The sequence below is a fragment of the Bos indicus genome, chromosome 21 (genome assembly GCF_029378745.1).
Source record: "Bos indicus isolate NIAB-ARS_2022 breed Sahiwal x Tharparkar chromosome 21, NIAB-ARS_B.indTharparkar_mat_pri_1.0, whole genome shotgun sequence".
NCBI classification, from domain to species: Eukaryota; Metazoa; Chordata; class Mammalia; order Artiodactyla; family Bovidae; genus Bos; species Bos indicus.
In genome coordinates, this window is record NC_091780.1 from 2,549,060 (window position 1) to 2,569,842 (window position 20,783).

General features: G+C 37.9%; 1 protein-coding gene and 1 long non-coding RNA gene across 9 annotated transcripts in view; one reads left to right on the forward strand and one right to left on the reverse strand.

Annotated features, from left to right (window-relative positions):
* Nucleotides 1–20,783, forward strand: part of LOC109575289 (uncharacterized) — a 152,921-nt gene that overhangs the window by 116,478 nt on the left and 15,660 nt on the right. The window lies entirely within an intron of this gene.
* UBE3A (ubiquitin protein ligase E3A) overlaps nt 11,927–20,783 on the reverse strand; it is a 95,192-nt gene continuing 86,335 nt past the window's right edge. For all 8 annotated transcript variants that reach the window (XM_070774983.1, XM_070774979.1, XM_070774980.1 and 5 more), the window contains 3 exons: nt 20,622–20,695; nt 13,721–13,864; nt 11,927–12,733 (listed from right to left, as the gene is read on the reverse strand). In XM_070774983.1, coding sequence (XP_070631084.1) covers nt 12,613–12,733; nt 13,721–13,864; nt 20,622–20,695 — 339 coding nt within the window. In that variant the 3' untranslated portion in view covers nt 11,927–12,612. The remainder of the gene's footprint in view (nt 12,734–13,720; nt 13,865–20,621; nt 20,696–20,783) is intronic.

Consider the following 20,783-nt stretch of genomic DNA (forward strand, 5'->3'; position numbering starts at 1 on the left):
GAGAACATAAAGCTTATGGAAACAGAGAAGTCCTACTCAATTCTGTCCTTCAACTGGAAAGAAGAGAATTTGCTGAAAAAGAAGCTAAGTTTTCTAGACTCCATGAAGAAATATGAAGCTAATGCCTGGCTAATGGAGCAGAAAGCCTTTTATAAACGATGCCACTCAAAGCTCCAAAAGTCAGAACTGGCACATGCTCGGTTGATAGGCAACAAGGACTTGGTCAACCGGCTCACCTCCAAGAATATGTTGTCCAACTACACCACCACCTTTGTGGATGAGAGTGAGGCAGCGGTGAAGGCGATAATTCAGAACAGAAGAGAGGGGGAGAAGAACAAAATGCCCTTCAGACTTAGCCTAGACAAGGACAGACTCTACCCATCCACAGCTTCCAGGGCAACCTTAAAGGTGGACTCCAAGGATGAAAGTGAGAGGGGAACTGTAAATATAAGAGGGTCTCTCTCCAGAGGGGAGGGGAAACCAGCTCTGGTTTTATCTTTAGAGTCTTTGGATAATCCAGAGCAGGTAGAAAAACAGAGAAAGCTCACTGTTGACAGCAGTCCATCAGCTGGGGGAGAAGGGATCGTAAGAGACGTCCCTAGTAGACCATCGAGCACTGGGCAGAGTCATCTCCAGGATCCAGCCATTGGCAGGAAATCAAAAGGCAAGTTTCTTAAATACATAATCTATGGAGACAGGAGTGGAGAGCACCCCAAGAAGAAATGGTCACAGCCCAGGAAGAACCCACCTGTCCCGGATGGTGTGCAAATGGACCAGGCACTGCCGACCCAGGCTCAAGTCAGCCTAAGGCAGGAGTTTCTCACGAGTGAAAGAGCCAAGTATCTGGAGGCCAGAATCCAAAGTCTACCACAGACCACATATTTTCAAGGTCACTCTTCTAACAGACCCTGGGAGAAAGGAACTGAAGGAGTAGTGCACGCTCCAGGAATCAGAACACAGGATGCAGGAAGAGGGCCGAAAATCATTCCTGAAGAGATTGGAAAACGAACTGGAAGCAAGTCCATTAGCAAGAACAAACGGCTTTTTTCCTAAGGCATCCTTCCCCTTTCCACCCCTCTGCCATTCAGCAACTTCTACTTAATACTTACCAAGAAAACTCTTACCCCTGACTTCAAGACTGCTCTGGAACTCACGGAGAAAATGCTTCAACTCTCATATAAAACTGTGACAACCAAGGCAGGATTTAACAGTAAGAACGTGGACCCTGGGTCACGCCTCGCCCTGCAGCCCTACACGCGGAGACACGAAGACGCGCGCGCAGAGGAAGGGCAAGGGGGCCGCGCCGCGTCCGGAGCGCCCCTCGCGAGCCTTCAGGTCTGCGTCCAGGAGCAGTATCTAGGGGGAACATGCTGCTGGGAAACTTTCTGCCAGTAATGCTCTTACTGTAAAAAAAAAAAAAAAAAGAGTGAAAGAATGATTTGGGAAACTTTAGCAAATCTGTTTCTTTGGTAGCTTGAGGAGGTAAAGGGAATAGGAAACTTGGTCTAACTTTTGACCTTCTTCAATAAAATCAAACCAGTGTAAACTAGTGGACTTGAAAACTAGGAGAGATCTCTCCCTCGGCGCCCTGTTCTCTAGCAGGCAGGCCCTACTCGGAGACTCCCTACATTTAGTGAAGCAAAAAATGTTGAAACAAGAAAGAGAACTGAAGGTGTGATAAGAACATCAAGTGGGAGGCAGAGGTTCTGTTTTCTAGCTTCTTGAGTTCATATGAATGCAATGATCAGAGTAATCTTGGGCAAAACGCTTCACAGCTTGAGACCTAAATTTCCTCATCTATAAAATGAGGGTTGGAGAAGATGATCTTTCAGGTCATTTTTACCCCTATACCTCTACAATACAATTATTTTAACTTGTCACAAAAGCAGATGTTGGGTGGCTGCCCTTGAGCAAAATAAAACATCGTCAGTCTTTTGTCCTTCCAGGGTCAGTCCAGTGGTTGGTTAACATTTCAAACTTTTTTTCTGAGGTAATATAAGGAAGTTAAAGTCTTCATTATCAATTAGATGGTCATGAGGCAAATGTATAGAGAAGTGGCACTTTTACATTTAAATGAATAATGCTAAATATTTTTAAAATATTTTTTCTCTGTATTTCATAGTTCATATTCCTTAAATATTTTTTCTCTATTTCATAAGTATTTAAGTCCCATTATGACAGCAACACTAAGTAAGTGGAATTCATGTTGTACAGCATGTGGCTAAATAATTGCAGGCTTAATGTCTCTGAAATCAGATCTGCAGTCAGAGGGATCACTGCAGTGATCTGTACTGTCCCACATGATTGCATCCATTTCATGTGGATTCAGTGTGAATTTTACTGATTTCCTCTATGGGTTACTGGCATAGAAATACTGAAAGCACATAGGTGGTTGTGGTGATGAGAAAAAAAAAAAAAAAAAGCCACCCTTATATGAATTATGAGATTATAAGTGTAATTTTAGAGTGGGGGTGGGGATGAGGACCTACAGTGGAAAGAGGCTGTCTTAAAACTAAAGGTACTTAGGAAAACGTGATTGTTTACTCACCACCTTCTTAGGAATACATGGCAAACTGGTTTCCCTCAATTGTTTTCAAAAACTAGTTCCATTCATAAGAGCAGTGTAAGGTGGTACTGTTACTGAACAGTGGGAAGGTGTGAGGAGTATCTGAATGCCAGAAAAGCTCTTCACATGCAGGAACAGCTGTTACACTACTTTTACTGGTAGCTTCTGTGGAGATCTGGAAGTCCAATTGATAAATCAGGCTCTTTGGTTTTATAAGCATAATTTCATTCATACATTCATTTGAAAAATACGTTCTGAACACCAGGATGAGGAAAACAGATACACTTCTACTATCATGGAATAGAATTTGAGGAATGAGTTAGGCAATAATGAAGTAAGCAGACTAATACCCTGTGGAAAGTGTTTTGGAAGTATGATTATTTTGGAGACCAGAGTTTAAATTTGAAAAATACTTCAATCCTATTAAAAGTACATATTTAAGGCACATGGTATTTTCTTCGGGTTTGGGTACAAGATGCAAGCACACAGGGACAATTCTGAAATGCATTTTTAGGTAATGGGCGAACTTCCCACTTGACAGGCCCAAGAATACACTTGTAGTTACGATGAGCTGGGATTCTCCTGCTGTCTCAGCTTGAAGCATTGGAGGTTATTTCCTGCCCTTGGCGATTATTTTCAGGGCAAATCTGCCTTCTCAGTTGCCTCAGGAAACAGATCTGATCTCACTTTCTGTGAACTTCTTGATTCACTGGTAAGGGGACCAAACCCAGCAGTGCTAAGCATTGATTTGCAAGTTATCACATCTCAACAGTTTGGAAATATTTTCACTCAGCTGATATATCTTCCTGAGATGACAGTAAATGAACACACATACAATGTGGGCCCTTAAAAACTGTGTTAAGAATTACAGTGGGGGAGGGTGTCAACAAGGTGCAAAGGATAGCAGGGAAGAGAATGGGAAGGATTTTCTGAGACACCCTGGTTTGTTGTCCAGCTTAATGAACCTTGTTTACATTCTGCTGTAGGTACTAGGGGCACAGCCATGAGCAAGACAAACTTCCTGCCCTCATCAGGCTTGGTTTCTAGTGAAGCACAGATAAAAATGAACAACTAAGGGAACTGCTTTTCTTGTTTAACTCTGAAATGCTAACATTTTCCAGGGACTCTGTCCATGTTCTTTCTTCCTCCCTTTATGACCTTTCCCTAAGGGTACATCTATGCTGAAAAACCATACATTTTAATCTTCTTTGTAGGCTTTTCTTTAAATTTGTATTTCTTTAACTGCCTCTGTGCCTTTTAATTCCACTTGTATATTTCTCAGACACTTCAACTGAAACATGACCCAACGGTATTAATGTTCCTTCCAAAACCTGTTTCCCTGTAGATCCCACACCACCACCACCAACCCAGTCATGCAAATCAGAAACGTGGGTTATTTTTGACTCCTCTCTCTCCCTGGAATATCGAATCAGTCACCCAGTCCCAGTCCCAAACATGTCTTAGAACATCCCCACCCTTCTATCCTCAGGCTTATAAACCTGAGGATATAATTAGAATTATGGCAATAATCTCCTAACTGGGCTTCCCTGGTGGCTCAGACAGTAAAGTATCCACCTCCAGTGTTCTTGCCTGGAGAATCCCATGGACCGAGGTCACAACGAGTTGGACATGACTGAACGACTTGGCAAAATCTCCTAGGTACAAAGATTGCATGACACTTACATTCCTCCAATTCCATGTTATAAGATACAAAAAAAATGTAAAATGAATTATCTTTGTATTTCAATTATCTGCAAAACAAAGTTCAAAGTTCTTGGTATGGTCTACAAGGCTTTTCATGCTCTGACCTGCCTTCCATTCCAATCCAATCTTGATCCCTTTGAATCCGACACTCAGGCATACTAAACACCTTCTTGTCTGCCTGTCAACTAATCTTTCACTTTCTATTTGGACAATTTTTGGATCTGAATTCTCTGTCCAAATTGTATTTTTATGTACTTTTATAACCCTTAGTGGTTTCTATGTATATCTGGTTCACTAGATTCAGTCTCCCCATAAAAAGACTCCTTGATTGAACAAAGTGGTTATGAAACCAACCTGAAACCTCCAGCAAACCTGCAACATGATTAGCATTCAATTGGTATGTTCAGTTCAGTCGCTCAGTCGTGTCCGACTCTTTCCGACCCCATTGACCACAGCACGCCGAGCCTGTCTATCACCAACTGCCGGAGTTTACCCAAACTCATGTCCATCGATTTGGTGATGCCATCCAACCATCTCATCCTCTGTCATCCTCTTCTCCTCCTGCCCTCAATCTTTCCCAGCATCAGGGTCTTTTCCAATGAGCCAGTTCTTCGCATCATGTGGCCAAAGTATTGGAGTTTCAGCCTCAACATCAGTCCTTCCAGTGAACACTCAGGACTGCTTAGCATTCAGTTTTCAATTGGTATTGAATTAGCATTCAATTTGTATTGAATTCTATTTACCTGGTAAATGTTAGTAAAACAGAAAATCTTCACAGTTCAGTTGGACTAGAAGCAGGTTTGAGATCTCCCTTGGAGATCTTTCCGTAGCACCATCCAAAGAGTACGTAAGTCCTTCCTATAGATCTACTAATTTAGTAATGAGATTTACTGAATAATAAGGCACGTGTGTGACAGGAAGGAAGCGAATAAGGGCGATGGTTCAGCTGAGCACAACTTTTTCTTTTTGCTGGTCTGCTCTGGCTCTGGATTTGTTTTTCCAAGCAGGAATGAAACCTCAGGTATGTAGTTTTTCTGGTCACTTTCAGATAATAAGCAAAGCATCTACTTTCTGGGTATTAGTGAAACATCAAAAATGCCACTCTCTCTCCTAACTGAAAATGCAACTCTTGCTCAGAGCTGCTTCTGGGTGGGAGGCCTGAAATAGGCTCTTCGTCACGTTACCTTCCTTCTCACTCAAAAGCTGTTTCTGGCCCTTTTGGAAGGGAGGAAATCTAGAGAAAAATATCCTACCTTATCCAGTTGGTGCAACTGTCCTAAGATACTGAGCCTTCAGAGAGGTAGGAGTGAATGGCCTTCTTTCACAAAGTTAACTCTTCAGGGAATCCCAAATGAGAGCCTCTGGCTCGGCTGGTCACTTTCAGTTTCTCCTCTTCTCACAGCTTCTATCTGAGGGTATTCAGATATTGGGTGTCTGGCTCCAGAACAGGAAACCTACTTGTGCAGGGTCAGATGGCCAATGATCTGTCTCTTACAGTGACCACATGTGGCCTACGGGAAATACACATTTCAGCCTCATCACTGGTAGATATGCCCTTTATTCAGCAATATTCTAAATGGAATTCTAGCAGACCAAACTCAGTAGCATATTAAAAGGTTTGTGTACCATGAACCTGCAGAACCCCAGGAATGGAGGGTTGGTACAATATACCAAAATCCATCGATATAGCCCTACTGAGAGAATAAAGGACAAAAACTCACAACCATCTTAACAGAAGCAGATTAAGATCCTACATTGCAGGTGGATTCTTTACCAGCTGAGTCACCACGGAAGCCCAAGAATACTGGAGTGGGTAGCCTACCCTTCTTCAGGGGATCTTCCTGACCCAGGAACTGAACCAGGGTCTCCTGCATTGCAGACGGATTCTTTACCAACTGAGCCCCAACAGAAGCAGAAGCATCTGACAAAATCCAGTATCTTTTCCTGATAAAAACACTCAAACTAGGAATAGAAGGAAAATTTCCTCAACCTGAAGCATCTATGAAGAACTTACTGTTAGCATGACACTCAATGGTGAAAAATTAAATGCCTTCCTTATAAAGTAGTACTAAGATAAAGATGTCTGTTCTTGCCACTTATATTCAATATTGTGCTAGAGGTGCTAGCCAGGGCACTTAGAAAAGAAAAAAAGTATCCAGAGTGAAAGGGAAAAAATTTGCAGATGTGTGATCTTGTATATGGAAAATACAAAAGAATCAAAAGTTAGGAATCACATTTAGTTAGGAAAAGCCACATATGATCAATATAAAAAACTTTTCATTGCATTTCTATATGCTAGCAATGAATGATCCAAAAATGAAATTAAGAAAACAATTATGTTTATAATATCATCAAAAAAGAATAAAATACTTGGGAAAATATTTAACCAAAGAAATCAAGACTTGTACACTGAAATCTAAAAAATAACAATAAAAAAATTAAAGACCTAAATAAATCCAAAGACATCCACGTTCATGAGTTGGTAAACTCTATATTGTCAAATTAGTGATAATCTCCAAATTTATTTATAGATTCAACACAATGCCTGTCAAAATTCTCGATGTCTATTTTGAAGAAACTAAGCTGACTCTAATATTCACATAGAACTGCAAGGGACCCTCAATAGCCAAAATGACCTTGAAAAAGAACAAAGTTGGAAGACTCGACATCCCTAATTCAAAAGTTGTATTTCAAAGGACACCATCAATACCAAAGAATGGAATAAAATATTTACAAATGACTTATCTGGTAACAGATTTGTATCAGAATAAGGAATGAATAATAAAGACAAATAACTGAATCAAAATATAGGGAAAGTCTCTGAATAAATGTTTCTAAAGATGACCAAATGGCCAAAAGCACATGAAAAGATATTCAACATCATTAGTCATTAGGAGAATGCAAATCAAAACCACGAGATACCACTTCACTCCCAATAGGAAGGCTAGACTCAAAATGTTGGCCAGGATGTGGAAAATTAGAATTCACAAGATGCTTACAAGAAAGTACAACCACTTCAGAAAACAGTTGGCAGGTCCTTGAAGACTGGGCATATGACCCAGGAATTCACTATGTACATTACCAAAAGAAATGAAAGCTTATGTCCACATAAAAACTTGTACAGTGTTCATGGTAGTGTATTTATAATAGAAAGTGAAAACAATACAACCATCTATCAAGTGAATGAATAAAAATGATATATTGATACACTGAAATATTATTCATAAAATGAAGTACTGATACATGCTACAACACAGATGTACCTTGTGTGTGGTTCTATTTATATGGACTGTCCAAAATAGGGAAATCTACAGACAAGTAAAGAGACTAGTGGTTAGGTCTTGGAAGGTGGGAAAAGATAATCACTTCTAATGGATACAAGCGGTTTTCTTTTTTTGCAGTGGTGAAGATGCCCTGGAATTATATAGTGTGACACACAATTTTGTGACTATTCTAAAAGCCACTAATTGTACACTTTAAAGGAGTGAATTGTTATATGAATTATCCTAATTAAAAAAAAAAAAAAAATCAAAGAAAGCACCCCTCCTGCATTTTGAGATAGATGAGGGAGGGTCAAATCCTGCAAAAGAAATCATTACAAACATCTTCAACCTCTCAATGAATTCCTTCTTCTGTCTTGCAACAGGTAGCACCTGTGTCTCAACTTCAATGAGTCTTGATAACCATCAGTGATATACATAGGCTTGGATATGCTAATCCAAGCCAAAGGATGGGCAGGGCCAGACAGAACTGAGACCATCATTCAACTCTGAAGGCTGTGCCCTCAGTCACTGTGCACTGCTCACTGACACATGCCCATTGCATTTTCTGTGGTTTGCTGGAGACTGAAAGATAGCCAGGATAATTATTCCTGTTCTACAGTCCTGTTCAGCTGAATCTAAGAATCCCAACTTAAGGGTTGACTTGTAGCAGTAATTACAAGGTTTTGGCAAACCAGGCATTCATCATGGTGCGTGCTTTACTACAGAAAACACAGCATTCAGCAAGGATAGCTCCTTGATATGTGAGGGTTTGGCAACAGCAGGATGACGTAAGACACCTGCTCCCATCTCCAGCGGGAGAGGAGTGTAGCCACAGCGGCTGACCACGCAGAGGTTATAGGTTGCCAGAGCACATCCCGAAAAGTAGGACTGGGGAAGTCACACAGAAATCTTGCTTCCAAGGACTTGGTCCGTTTCATCCTTTCCCTTTTAGTAATTTTCTTTTCACAGGCTGAAATGACAGAACCAGTTACTCACTTCCTCCAGGAACAAGTTCTTTAGCCACTAAATATTCAAATATTTTAAAATAAAACCTTTTGGGGGTAGGATAACGAGGAGACAAGAGACAGAGGCTATCTTTGGTGAGAACAGAGACGCTTCATTGAATGGCAAGCCGTCATTTTCAATCATTCAGGTGGTGACTGACGAGGTACTGGAAAAAATAGCGCTCGTCCTTTCAACAAAGTTATTACACAACTACTATATGGGACAGAACAAAGATAAACAATCTTCGCCATGAACCTGCCCACATGCCACGTTAATGGTTATGGGAAAAAAACAAAAATCCCAGTGACTCCTCATTGCTCAATGTGCATGTACTACCATGAAGTTGCTATTAGGTTACAGAGACATTCTGGAGGTTGATGAATTCATGGGTGAGGGGCTTTTTAAAGTTTTGGCCTTTAAGGTTACTTGAGAAATATGAAATGATTAAGCACAGCATGATGATGTGGGTGGGGATGCAGGGAAAGATGCCTGTAACTGATGGCAGAATTGGAAATGTAGGTGGAACTGAGCTTACAGAGGGCTGCGGATACCAGGCTTACAGATTTCCTCAACAGGGAACAAGTTTTGAAGCAAAGGATATTTAAATTAACAAAACTGTGTTCTGGAAGAATGAGAAAGTTTGGAGAATACTGTCAAGGTCGAAAGGAAGTATGATGAAGGAGAGGGGAAAACAATTGATACAAGCTGTGACAATTGAAGGGTGAGGGATTCTGAAGACTGAGTCAAGAGGGATGTTTTTAAGGAACAATAAATGATAGGTAGAGACAAAAGTTCCATTTTGAAGTGTATTGATTTTAAGATACCAGAAAGATATTCTGGGGGTAGAGTCTGAGCAGAAGACACGGTTTTGGAGAACAACCTTTTTGAGTGGTTGAGGTTTACCCGACAGAACTGGTTAAGTACAGGTCAGAATTTTAGAATTACAGTAGTATCCACCCTACTGAAAAACGAACAGGGTAGCAGCTGAACCAAGTTCAGGGTGCTGCCAAGGTTAGGGTTCTCACTGGCAACAGAGTTTCTCAAGAGGAGACTCTAAGAATCCTTCAGGAGAGGTATTTTAGTGGCATAGCAAAAGTTTTAAGCATTTCTCACAGGGGCACATCTGCACCGAAATCGTCCTGCAATTGGTTAACAAATGCCAACTACCGGATATCAACAGTAAAGAAGGAAAAGACTGAGACTGCACTTCTCTAGACTCCCCAGGAAATTCTCCATACACTAACACTGTGGGTAAAAGAAGGAAAGAGAGGAAGTGGAAGTTGCATTTTGAATCCTCTATTGGCTCAGGGAAGGGGCAGGAATATAAGAGATGGTCCTTAGAGGCTGGTGGAAGGTCAAAAAAGATACTTGAGGTAAACAGGTTAAGGGGATCATGACTACAGATGGAGTAGCCTTAGGAAGACTACCCTTCCTCTGAGTCTGCATGAAAGTCTTGAGAAAACCCCTTGAAAGGGCCTGAAATCCCAGCACAGTTCTTTGAGTGATGGTGCCAGGTTACACTCATCCTTCCTTTCTAGTAAGATGGATGTGTACCGATAGGGAAATGAATACCATCAGCAAGTTTTGTTTGAAGCTTGATTTCATGTATCTCCCTCCTTAGTTAGTATGTATCCCAAAGTAAAGCTACAGAAATTGTCATTGGATTTTATCACACAATTAAGCAGAGCCCAGTAAAGTTGTATAGGGTAGGAAATCCAATTCATTGGCCAAAGCTACCAGGCTCCAGAAAAGTTTGGTCACAGGCCGTGTCTTTACTGTATGCTTGAGATATTCTATAATGATGGTAGTAGGAGAAACTGTGTATTTCATCTGGAAAACCAATTAGTTTTCGGTTTTTTATTTCCTCCAGAGTTTCCTGGTGATCTGGGAGAAACAGTACTTTATAACCTAACATCTGGGATAGAGGGAGTAACCACTGTAGTCAAAATTTCTATTTGTTCCCTCTTGCTTAAGATACTGTTCAGTGAAAATTTTGTAGACAGTAGTGGAAAGGAGGCAATGAGAAAAGAAGTGGTAATATGCCCAGGACAAACAGATATTGAAAGTGAGAGCAAGTAGTCTGGACAACCAATGAACTTTTCTCTTAGAATATTTTCAAGGGTAGGTTTATTTTCAACTGTTTGTTAAAAGTCTATTTGATATGAATTCTATACCTGGTGATCTGTACTCAATGACCATTCAAAAACTTCACATAGATGTGATTACAATTGGATAACTTCAATACTATAGTGATAATAAAACTTGAGAACTGAAGAACACAAATTTCTTCACGAATTTATTATACAAAAAGCCACCAGAGTATTTGATTTCTCGTATTCTCACTTTCATTATACACAAGAAGCACAGGAATGAGAGGCCTCTTAAGGTGACTGTAGTAGCATGAGGGTCCCTTGAATCAAGGTAGTGTATATATTTTTAACAGTGTTCTCAAGGCTGGCCCAGAAAAACCCCATGTTACCTTACCACAATACGGAAAGCAATGTTTTCTTTTTCCACTAAATTATGGTGGAAAATGTCACTGTTTTATTTAGCATTATGGTACATAACAGTTAAGTCTCAAATACTAAAAGAACTAAAATAATTCTGAAAGACATCCTCTTTCCCCTTCTGATGATTGAAAGCTGTATTTTTCCTGCCAATTTCAAACAAATCATTAAACTAATGTCATGGTCAGTTAAAACAATCGAGGTACAAGCTCAGCACATTAGCTGTAACTTGTAGTAAAAGGATATATCAATATGTCTCTCCTCAGTTAAAAATACATAATCCTTTTATTTTATATTGCAGTAAAAGAAACAAACATCACAGACACAGAAGACTAGACAGGGGAAACTACTTGCTTCTGAATGTCTAGTAATTTAAATCTACCTGTACTTTTCCACAGTACGTGAAAGTAGTATTTAACACTTTTTGAAATAAACTTTAATCTTTGGGGACAGACAATGTAAATAGGACTTAAGAGTAACAGTTCCATTCATTTCCAAGTCTCTGCTTACTGTATGATTAAGTAAAACAAGGCACAATAGCCATTCTTTCCACTATGTTCCAACACTGATCATGTGCCTTGATAAAATGGCTGACTGGATAAGATGATGGCGACAAGAAGGGAAGACTTTGGATTGTCTATTTAAAATGTGGTTAATAAGCAAAGAATAAAAAATTTAAGTGCACTTTCACATGCTTTACGCTTATAATAAACAACAAACTTATCTTTCTTGCAAAGGGTTTGACTATCATTTCTTTTGGCCAAATGCACTTTTCCCCAATAAACTTAAAACAACAACAACAACAAATCCCTGTCCTTCCATATACTAAGAAGGAGGATTAGCTACTCAAACAGTTCATTGCAAGACACATGAAGACAACATACTGTGGCATGAGTTGTTTTTAATTTGTTGTGCTGTTACTAAAGTAAAGTTCTGAGGGCTGCAGTTAAACATTCCAAGTTCTCCCTTCCATCTTTATTGATTTTAAGATTTTTGCACAGAAAACTCTTTGGGGACTAGAACAGCAGCAATTGCATCACACTGTTTTCAAGACTTCAAGTTTCAAAAGCAAATTGTTTAAAAAAAATACAGCTCCTGATTTGAGTTAGATACAGGGACAAAAAAATAGCACAGACTTGAAGGTTACATGGCCTACAAATGGTGGTAATATTTTCCTTGGGAGGGGAGTCTGTTGGTGTGTATTTTTAAATATGCAAAAAGGCTCAACCTCAAGCAGTAATAAACACAAGCAAAAGTGATTTAACCCTTAAAATAAATATTCAGAAAAACCTCTCTGTACATACAAGTGAAAGAATAAGTAACACTTTCACGCAAAAAAAAAAAAATAATAATAATAAAGGATTTGTTCATATAAGTAGCTGAAATCTGCTGTTCCAGCCCATATATCCCCAATAAAGAAGGGAGGCACAGACATAGGTGACTACTGTGGTTCACTATTTAACAGCCTTTTTGTACTGGGACACTATCACCACCAATTTTATCCCTCTTGTTATATTTATTAAAATTTTAAATTTATTTTCTTTTTCTTCCCATTTTTTGTTTTTTTTTACAGCATGCCAAATCCTTTGGCATAAGTGATGGCCTTCAACAATCTCTCTTTAAGTTTTTCTTTGCTTGAATATTCCGGAAGTAAAAGGACATTAAAGCAAGTATGAGATGTAGGTAACCTATATAGAGAGAAAGGGGAAAAACAGGACAATAAGTCATGGGAGATATGCTCAGTACTAAATGATCCTACTTTAGATGGTATATACGTTGAGATGGTTTGCAAAGCACACTACACATTAATGCAAGTCATAAAGATAAACTTTGATTTTGCCATACAGATACCAAACAGCAATTTGTCTTTACCTCATAAATTACTCAGTGCTAATAATAATGATGGTTGATGATAACATATTATATCCACAAAGTTATTACCACATACCAGATACTGTTTTAATAGGTTCTTAACCCTGAGAGGTCATTTAACTAAACTTTCTCACAGTAAACCTACAGACTGTCACTTTCCCCACTGTAGAGTTGAAATCACTGAGTAGTAACATTAAGTGAAGACAATATTCAAATCTCAGTTTCAAAATTTCAGTCTGGGCTCTTTAATGCTTATTCAAAATATTGCTGGATGACTATGTAATTGATTTGATAATAAATTTACATTAATAACAAATCAAGTAGAACACTGAAAGAAATGTTTCTATACATTTAAATTATTAAATATACTACTGCTCATATATAGCCACTACACACCAAATGTTAACTTGCACAATAGAGGAAACACGACTAATGTTAGGACACTGAAATTGGTGGTACTAGCATAATCTAGGGCTGAACAAACTTGTGAACTTCAACTTGACTATTCTAAATAGATGACATAATGTGGCTTTCAATTAAAAAAATTCTCAACCGAAAACTTTAAGAATCATACCAATCTGTAAAATTTCAAATCAAGGGAACTCTGTAATTTTTAACCTGCCCAGTATTTAAAGATTTTCTTGAACATTAGCAGCAAAGCACTGGCTAAACTAACATTTTATGTGACTTGGAAAATTTCTATTAAAAACTGCAAATGTGCTCAGAAGCTTCTGGATAGATCACACATGTGTAATAATATGGAAGCCAAGGTTTTCAGTATATAGTCACAATTTAATAATTACCTTTCTGTGTCTGGACCATTTTTGGCTATTATCATCTTCAATTTTCCTAGTCCGCCCACAGGTGCCCTGTCTGTGCCTGTTGTAAACTGCAAGAAGAGTCTTTTCTGCTCATCTGTAAATGAATGAACAATTTCCCAGAACTCCCTAATGAGAAAAGATAAAATACCGATTTTAGTTTGGCATTCATTATTGCTAGCACTAATTTAAGTTTGTGATTTGCATTAAAACCATAATAGGAGGTAACTTGGAGGTCAGTATCAAGAGCCTGAAGGTTCTTTTCTGGGGATCTAGGAGCTAGGACTTCCACTCATGCAAATTTAAGAAAACTATTTTCAAAAATATAAAAGCTTTTGTTCATCGCTACATTATCTGCAACAGTAAAAACTGGCAACAACAAAATGAAACAATTACACCAACTGTAAATATATAGTCAGTAAAAAACAAAAGGCAAAACCAAAGTCCTGTGAACTGAAGATGACAGCTATGTCCCTCTACTTATGCCTTACATAGTAACTTCAAGGGGAGAAGGTCAGACAAAGAGTAGGGACAAAAGAAAACACAAAACCCCTCATACCTAAAAATACTAATACAAAAGGACACAATGTTTATATAAACGAGAATACTTTTATCAATAGTATGTGTGCTGTGGAAGGGGAGTTGGGGCTTATTCTGATATATGTATCATATGCAATTATACTGAGAATAATCTAATCCCTGGCATTCCTAAAACCTATGTGATAGAAGTCACATTATAATGATGCTTGTTAAATTTACTCTAAAAACAAAATGCAAGTTCATTAAGAGCAATCTTGAAAAAGAGCAACTGAAATCTATACTTTCAATAATAAAGTATCCATAAATTTAACATATACAGTTTCAGGTGTACATACGCACAGATCCATCCTTTCTCAGATTCTTTTCTCATGATACTATGAAATACTGAGTGGAGTTCCCTGTGTCATATGGTAGGTCCCTGTTGATTCTCTCTTTAATACATAGTGTGTGTATGTCAATCCCAAACTCCTGAATTATCCCTTCCCCACCTTTCCCCCTTGGTAACCATTAAGTTTGTTTCACTTGGTATGTTTCTGTTTTGTAAGTAAGTTCATTTGTATCACTTTGTTTTTTAGATTCCATATATAAATGATGTATGATGTATCTTTCTCTGATTTACTTCACTTAGTGTGATCATCTCCAGGTCCATCCATGTTGCTACAAATGACATTATTTCATCCTTTTTATGGCTGAGTAATATTCTTTTGTATCGTATCTTCTTTATCCATTTCCTCTCTCAGTGGACAAATAGGTTGCTTCTATTTCTTGGCTATTGTAAATAATGCTGCAAAGAACACTGTGGTGCACACATCCTTTTGAATTATGGTTATCTCTGGATATATGCCCAGGAGTGTGATTACTGGATCATATGGTAGCTCTTTTAGTTTTTTAAGGAACCTCCATACTATCCTCCAAAGGGGCTATAACCGTTTACATTCCTATTAATAGTGTAGGAGGATTCCTTTTTCTCCACATACTCTCCTAGCATTTATCTTTTGTAGATTTTTTGATGATTGCCACTCTGTGTGATGTGATACCTCATTGTAGTTCAGATTTGCACTTCTCTAATAATTAGTGATGTTGACCATGTGTCATGTGATTTTTGACCATCTGTATGTCTTCTTTGGAGAAATGTCTATTCAGGTTCTGTCCATTTTTTGATTAGACTGTTTGCTTTTTTGATATTGAGCTGCATGAGCTGTTTGGATATTTTGTAGACTAACCCTTTATTAGTCTTTTCTATTTGCAAATATTTTCTCCCATTATGTGGGTTGTCTTTTTGTTTTGCCTATGGTTTCCTTTGCTGAGGAAAGCTTTTTTTAGGTTTAATTAAGTCTCATTTGCTGCTTTTTGGTTTTATTTTCATTATCTCAAAAAGATATTGCTAAAAGTTATGTCAAAGAGTGTTCTGCTTATGTCTTCCTCTAAGATTTTTATAGTACATATCTTAAGTCTTTAATCTACTTTGAGTTTATTTTTGTGTATAGTTAGAGAATATTCTAATCTCATTCTTTTACACGTACCTGTCCCATTCTCCCAGTACCACTTATTGAAGAGACGTCTTTTCTGCATTACACTCCTGCCCCTCTGACACAGATTAACCGACCGCAGGTGTCTCTGGGCTTTCTGCTTCACTGACCTGTATTTCTGTTTCTGTCTCAATACCAACCGTTATGAGTACTAAAGCTTTGGAGTACGGTCTGAGATCAGGAAGCCTGATTCCTTCAGCTGCAGTTTTGTTTCTCAGGACTGCTTTGGCTATTCGGGGTCTCTTGTGTTTCCATACAAAGTTAAAAATTTTTGTTCTAGTTCTGTGAAAAATGCCACTAGTAATCTGATAAGTAGGACTGCATCGCATCTGTAGATTACCTTGGGTAATATAGTTATTTTGAAAACACTGAATCTTTCAGTCTAAGAATGTAGTATTCCTACCTGTTTGTGTCATCTTCAATTTCTTTCATCAGGATCTTACAGTTTTTAGAGTATAGGTGTCTCCTTAGATAGGTTTAGGTTTAGTACTAGGCATGTTACTCTTTCTGATGCAACAGTAAAAGTGATTATTTCATTAATTTGTCTTTCTTGTCTTTCATTGTTTATATATAAAAATACAAAAGATTTTTGTATATTAATTTTGTATCCTGCAACTTTACCAAATTCACTGATGAACTCTAGTAGTTTTCTGAGGAATGCATTTTAATATTTATTTGAAAGTGCTTTCCAGAATCTTGACAGAAAATGTCACACTTCCTACACACAGTTACAATTCTAGTTTTTGATACCCTAGTATTCCAGTATACAATTTCTCTTACAAAAATGTTGGTATTTCTGCTGGTGCAATGCCATTATTTCTAACATAGATTAGCAGCTTTATTAGAATTCTTGGCGCTCTTCAAAGTCTTGCCATTTCTCTTCCCTGACATTCTAATATCCTCCCCACCCTTTAGTTCTTAAAAACCTCCCAGCCATCTAGAGAAAACAACTAAAAAAATACAACAGGAAACTGAGCATGGAACATGCCAGCACATCTCTCCATTAGGAAGGAAACAGACCACACCACAGTCTAGGTTATTCCTTTTTGGGTGGCTGGCAAGGAAAAGCAAGCATGCAGTAACCCAGAGCCCTCTGTCAGGACAAAAAACCTCCTCACTCCTCAGGAGTGTTCTAAAGCCTAAATGCATCACTACATCTGAAGAGGCAGACCAACAGGTGCCCTTGAGGCAGACCAACAGGTGCCCTTGAATAGAGGACGCAGATCCTAAAGTAGCAGACCAGCAGTGGTCATCAAGACAAATTCAGCTGTCCCTTTGGTTCTTTCTAAAAAATTAGAACTTAAAACATTAGGGTTACTATCAGTTTTTATAATGAAAATACTAAGCAAAATTCTTCTCTTCCTATAAGTGTTATGTTCTACATCAAAACTGTTCATATACACCTGAGCCCACACTAGCAGAGTCCAGGAAGAGCTATGTGGAAAAGTGGGGTATGCAGAACAACATGGGCTGAGGGTCACCCCAAAAGGGCAGGTAAGAGCACTGGGAACAGGACAGCATCTTGGACAAAAAATGGCAATCTCAAAAAGACATCATGCCTGGCAGGGGCAGGAGGCACCCTGGGAAACAGAAGTATCCCTTGAAATTAGCCTCTGGCTGTAAAGGGATGAAAGCAGCTGACAAAAAAAATGGCCCGAGTTAAATATTCTGCTAAATATTGCCAAATTCTCCACAGAAATTGTGACATTTTCTATGTCACAATGCCATTTCTCAACTAACAGGCAAACAGCTGAACTGAAGAACACACTGGGTTGGGAAAATTGTAGGAAATGAGATATGCATGTATATACTGGTGGGAGTGCAAAATGTCACAATTTCTGTGGAGAATCTTGCCAACAAGATTACATACATATCTACCATTTAGTTCAACAATCCCACTTTTAGCAGCAATTCCCAATTTGATGATGTTTGATGCTATGTATGGAATAATCTGTTAGTGAAATAATCCACTGTGACTTCTAACAGCAAAGAGCTGGAAGTAACTACTGTGTCTATCTACACAACACGACAGTATTGACCCATACATTTTTTACTACTAAAGTAAAAAGATGTAAATAGGACCCAGGGTCTCCTAATAAAACAGCCAAAATATCCAGCATACAATCCAGAATCACCTGTCAAGCCAAGAACTATGAAAATCACATGAAAGAAAGAAAATCAACCAATGTTGAACACTAGGATGAACAACATACTGCAACTGACTAGGATTTTGATGAGGTCATCATAAAAATTATTCTATAAGCAATTATAAGTTCTAGTGTTTCAAAACTGAAACATCAGAAACTAAGTCTTAGCAAAATATTTAAGTTACAATTAAAAAAAGAGCCAAATGCAAACTACAGAACTGAAAAACACACAGTAAGAGAAAAATACTAGATGGATTCAATAGTAGAGTCAAGATGACCGAGGATCAAAACCCAAGCAAATAAGAATACAGACTGAAAGAACTAAGAGCCTTAGGTGCACACAGGACAGTGACAAATGACTGAACACTGGTGTCATCAGAGGCATAGAAAGAAAGGAAAAAGAGAGTGCGACTGAGAAAGCATTTCGAGAAATAATGGCAAAGAACACTCCCAGAAAGACAGAAACACATAGATTTAAGAAGTTAAGAAACTTCAAACAGTATAAACAAAACTGTTCAGAAATAAAGTGGAAATCACCCTCTGACAAAGGAAAACTAAAAGAATTAGTCATTAGCAGATCTGCCTTTGAATACTAACTAAAGGAAGTGATAAAAGATGGATTCTGAGGCAGACGGAACAGAAAGAGCAGAAACGAAGGGACATACAACAGACTGTAATTCTCCTCATGAATTTTATAAATCAGATTTGATGACTGATACAAAAATTACAACATCACTAATACTCAAGACAATTGTATTTAAATGTGGGGAAAGTAAGAGACTCAAATGGAAATAAGGTTTCCATACCTCACTGGAAGAAATGTTGATACAAATACCAACAGCAACCATGAAGAACACTATACTAAGCAACACACACAAAAACAGAATACCAAAATCAAGAAGAAATCCTTAAAAATGTTCAAGTAACTAAGTAACTCACAGAAAGCAAAAAGACAACAAGGAACTATGAGGAGCAAAGAAACAGAAAACAAATAAAATAGCAGACTTGAGTCCTACCGTATCAATAATTACCCTCAATACAAATGGTCTAAATACAACAATTAAAGGCAAAGACTGACAGAGTAAAAAAACATGACTCAGCTATTTGTAAGAAACTCATTTCAAATTCAGAACATCGATAGGTTGAAAGAAAAAAAGATACATCATGCTAACAAAGAGCAAAGCAAAACAAATCAGGAATGGTTACATCATATCATATTCAGAGCAAAGAAAATTACAAGACATAAAGAGAGACCTTATATAATGGTGGAGGGATAGGGAAGGGGAGCCAAATTAGGAGTATGGGATTAACTACAAACAACTACATGTAAACTAGATAAGCAACAAGGACTGCACGGGCAATTATACCCAGTCTTACAATAACATATAATGAAATATAATCTGCAAAAAACCAATATGCTGTATACCTGAAACTAACACAATATTGCAAATCAACTATAACTCAATAAAAAAAATTTAAAAACATTCACATATGATGTTAAGATAATATATCAAGTAGGAATTATGTTATTCTAAAAGAAATAAAATTAAGACCTTAACTTAAAAAGTCATTTCTCCATAAAGAGCAGCACAAGATACCTTCAACTATTCTCAGAGAAACATTAAGACACCACAGTCATAACTATCTGTGATCAATACTATCACTAACAGAGATAGTGCTGTGCTAATACTCACAAGTGAGGTTACCCTTTGTTGTTTTTATCCATGCTATTTCAACTCTTTTATGGGTCACCTTTGAACTTCAAGTAAATAGCAGAACAGTAATTGCTACAAGTAAATAACTTCCAACACTGCCACTAGGAATGACCAAAGGTATGCTAAACAGAGGAAATGTATCAATAACCTCACACAAACCAAAGTGAAGAATAAAACAAAGGAAAATAAAAGAACATAAAACATTCATTTCTTGATACAAGTGATACTCATTATAGACTTCTTATACTTGATTCTTAGAGTGATAACCTTCAGAGACAACCTCCAGGAATGCTTCCTCACCTCATTCTACCAGTGACAGCCAAAAGGGCATTTGTCTCTTTTTACCCCATCTCACCAGGAGAGGAAAAAGCCTGTGTCTCTCAGGACTGGACAGTAGCAAAGAGAAGCAGACGGTACATAGCAAGAGCAACTCCTTGAGAACAGTTAAGACTAGGAATCTCTCCTTCCTGTGAGAATTTGGAGCCAAGGTCTTGAAAACAAAATAAAAATTCTAGTATATACCTTGCTATGTAATAAAGATTAAATCAAAGAATATACCATTTCACACAAAAGGTGCCTCATATAGGGTAGGTAAGTAACATTCCCCAGAGTTCAAGAGAAAGGAGAAATATTCAGAAGAGGTAGTTCTATTTTCATCATCATCTAACTGGCACTAAGCACACTGTAATTAGAATTACTAGGAATATTAGATACTTTATACCCTCAATGCAGAAGAAAACATGCCACTTACATAAAACATTATTCAGGAAATAAGTCACAAGATTAACAATAGGAATTGGGTGATTATATTATAAATATATGTTTAATGTTATACATTGACAATTTGTGAGTTTGCTTATTTGGGAAATAAAACCTGGAGGCAAAGGTCTAAAGTATAAAGCCTACATCCCTTTGGTGAATTTTAATTCTTCCTTTTAAGAATTAAGAACCTCACCTAATCACAACAGAGTCCCTGGTATAGCCACCGTCATATTCTGTAGTTTCTTCTAGTGCTTGGAAATCTAGATTCTGCAAATTCAAGAAAACACGTCTTAACATCTACACCACACCATTACAAACAATAGATCAACAGAAGGTATTTCTGGAAACCCTTGCT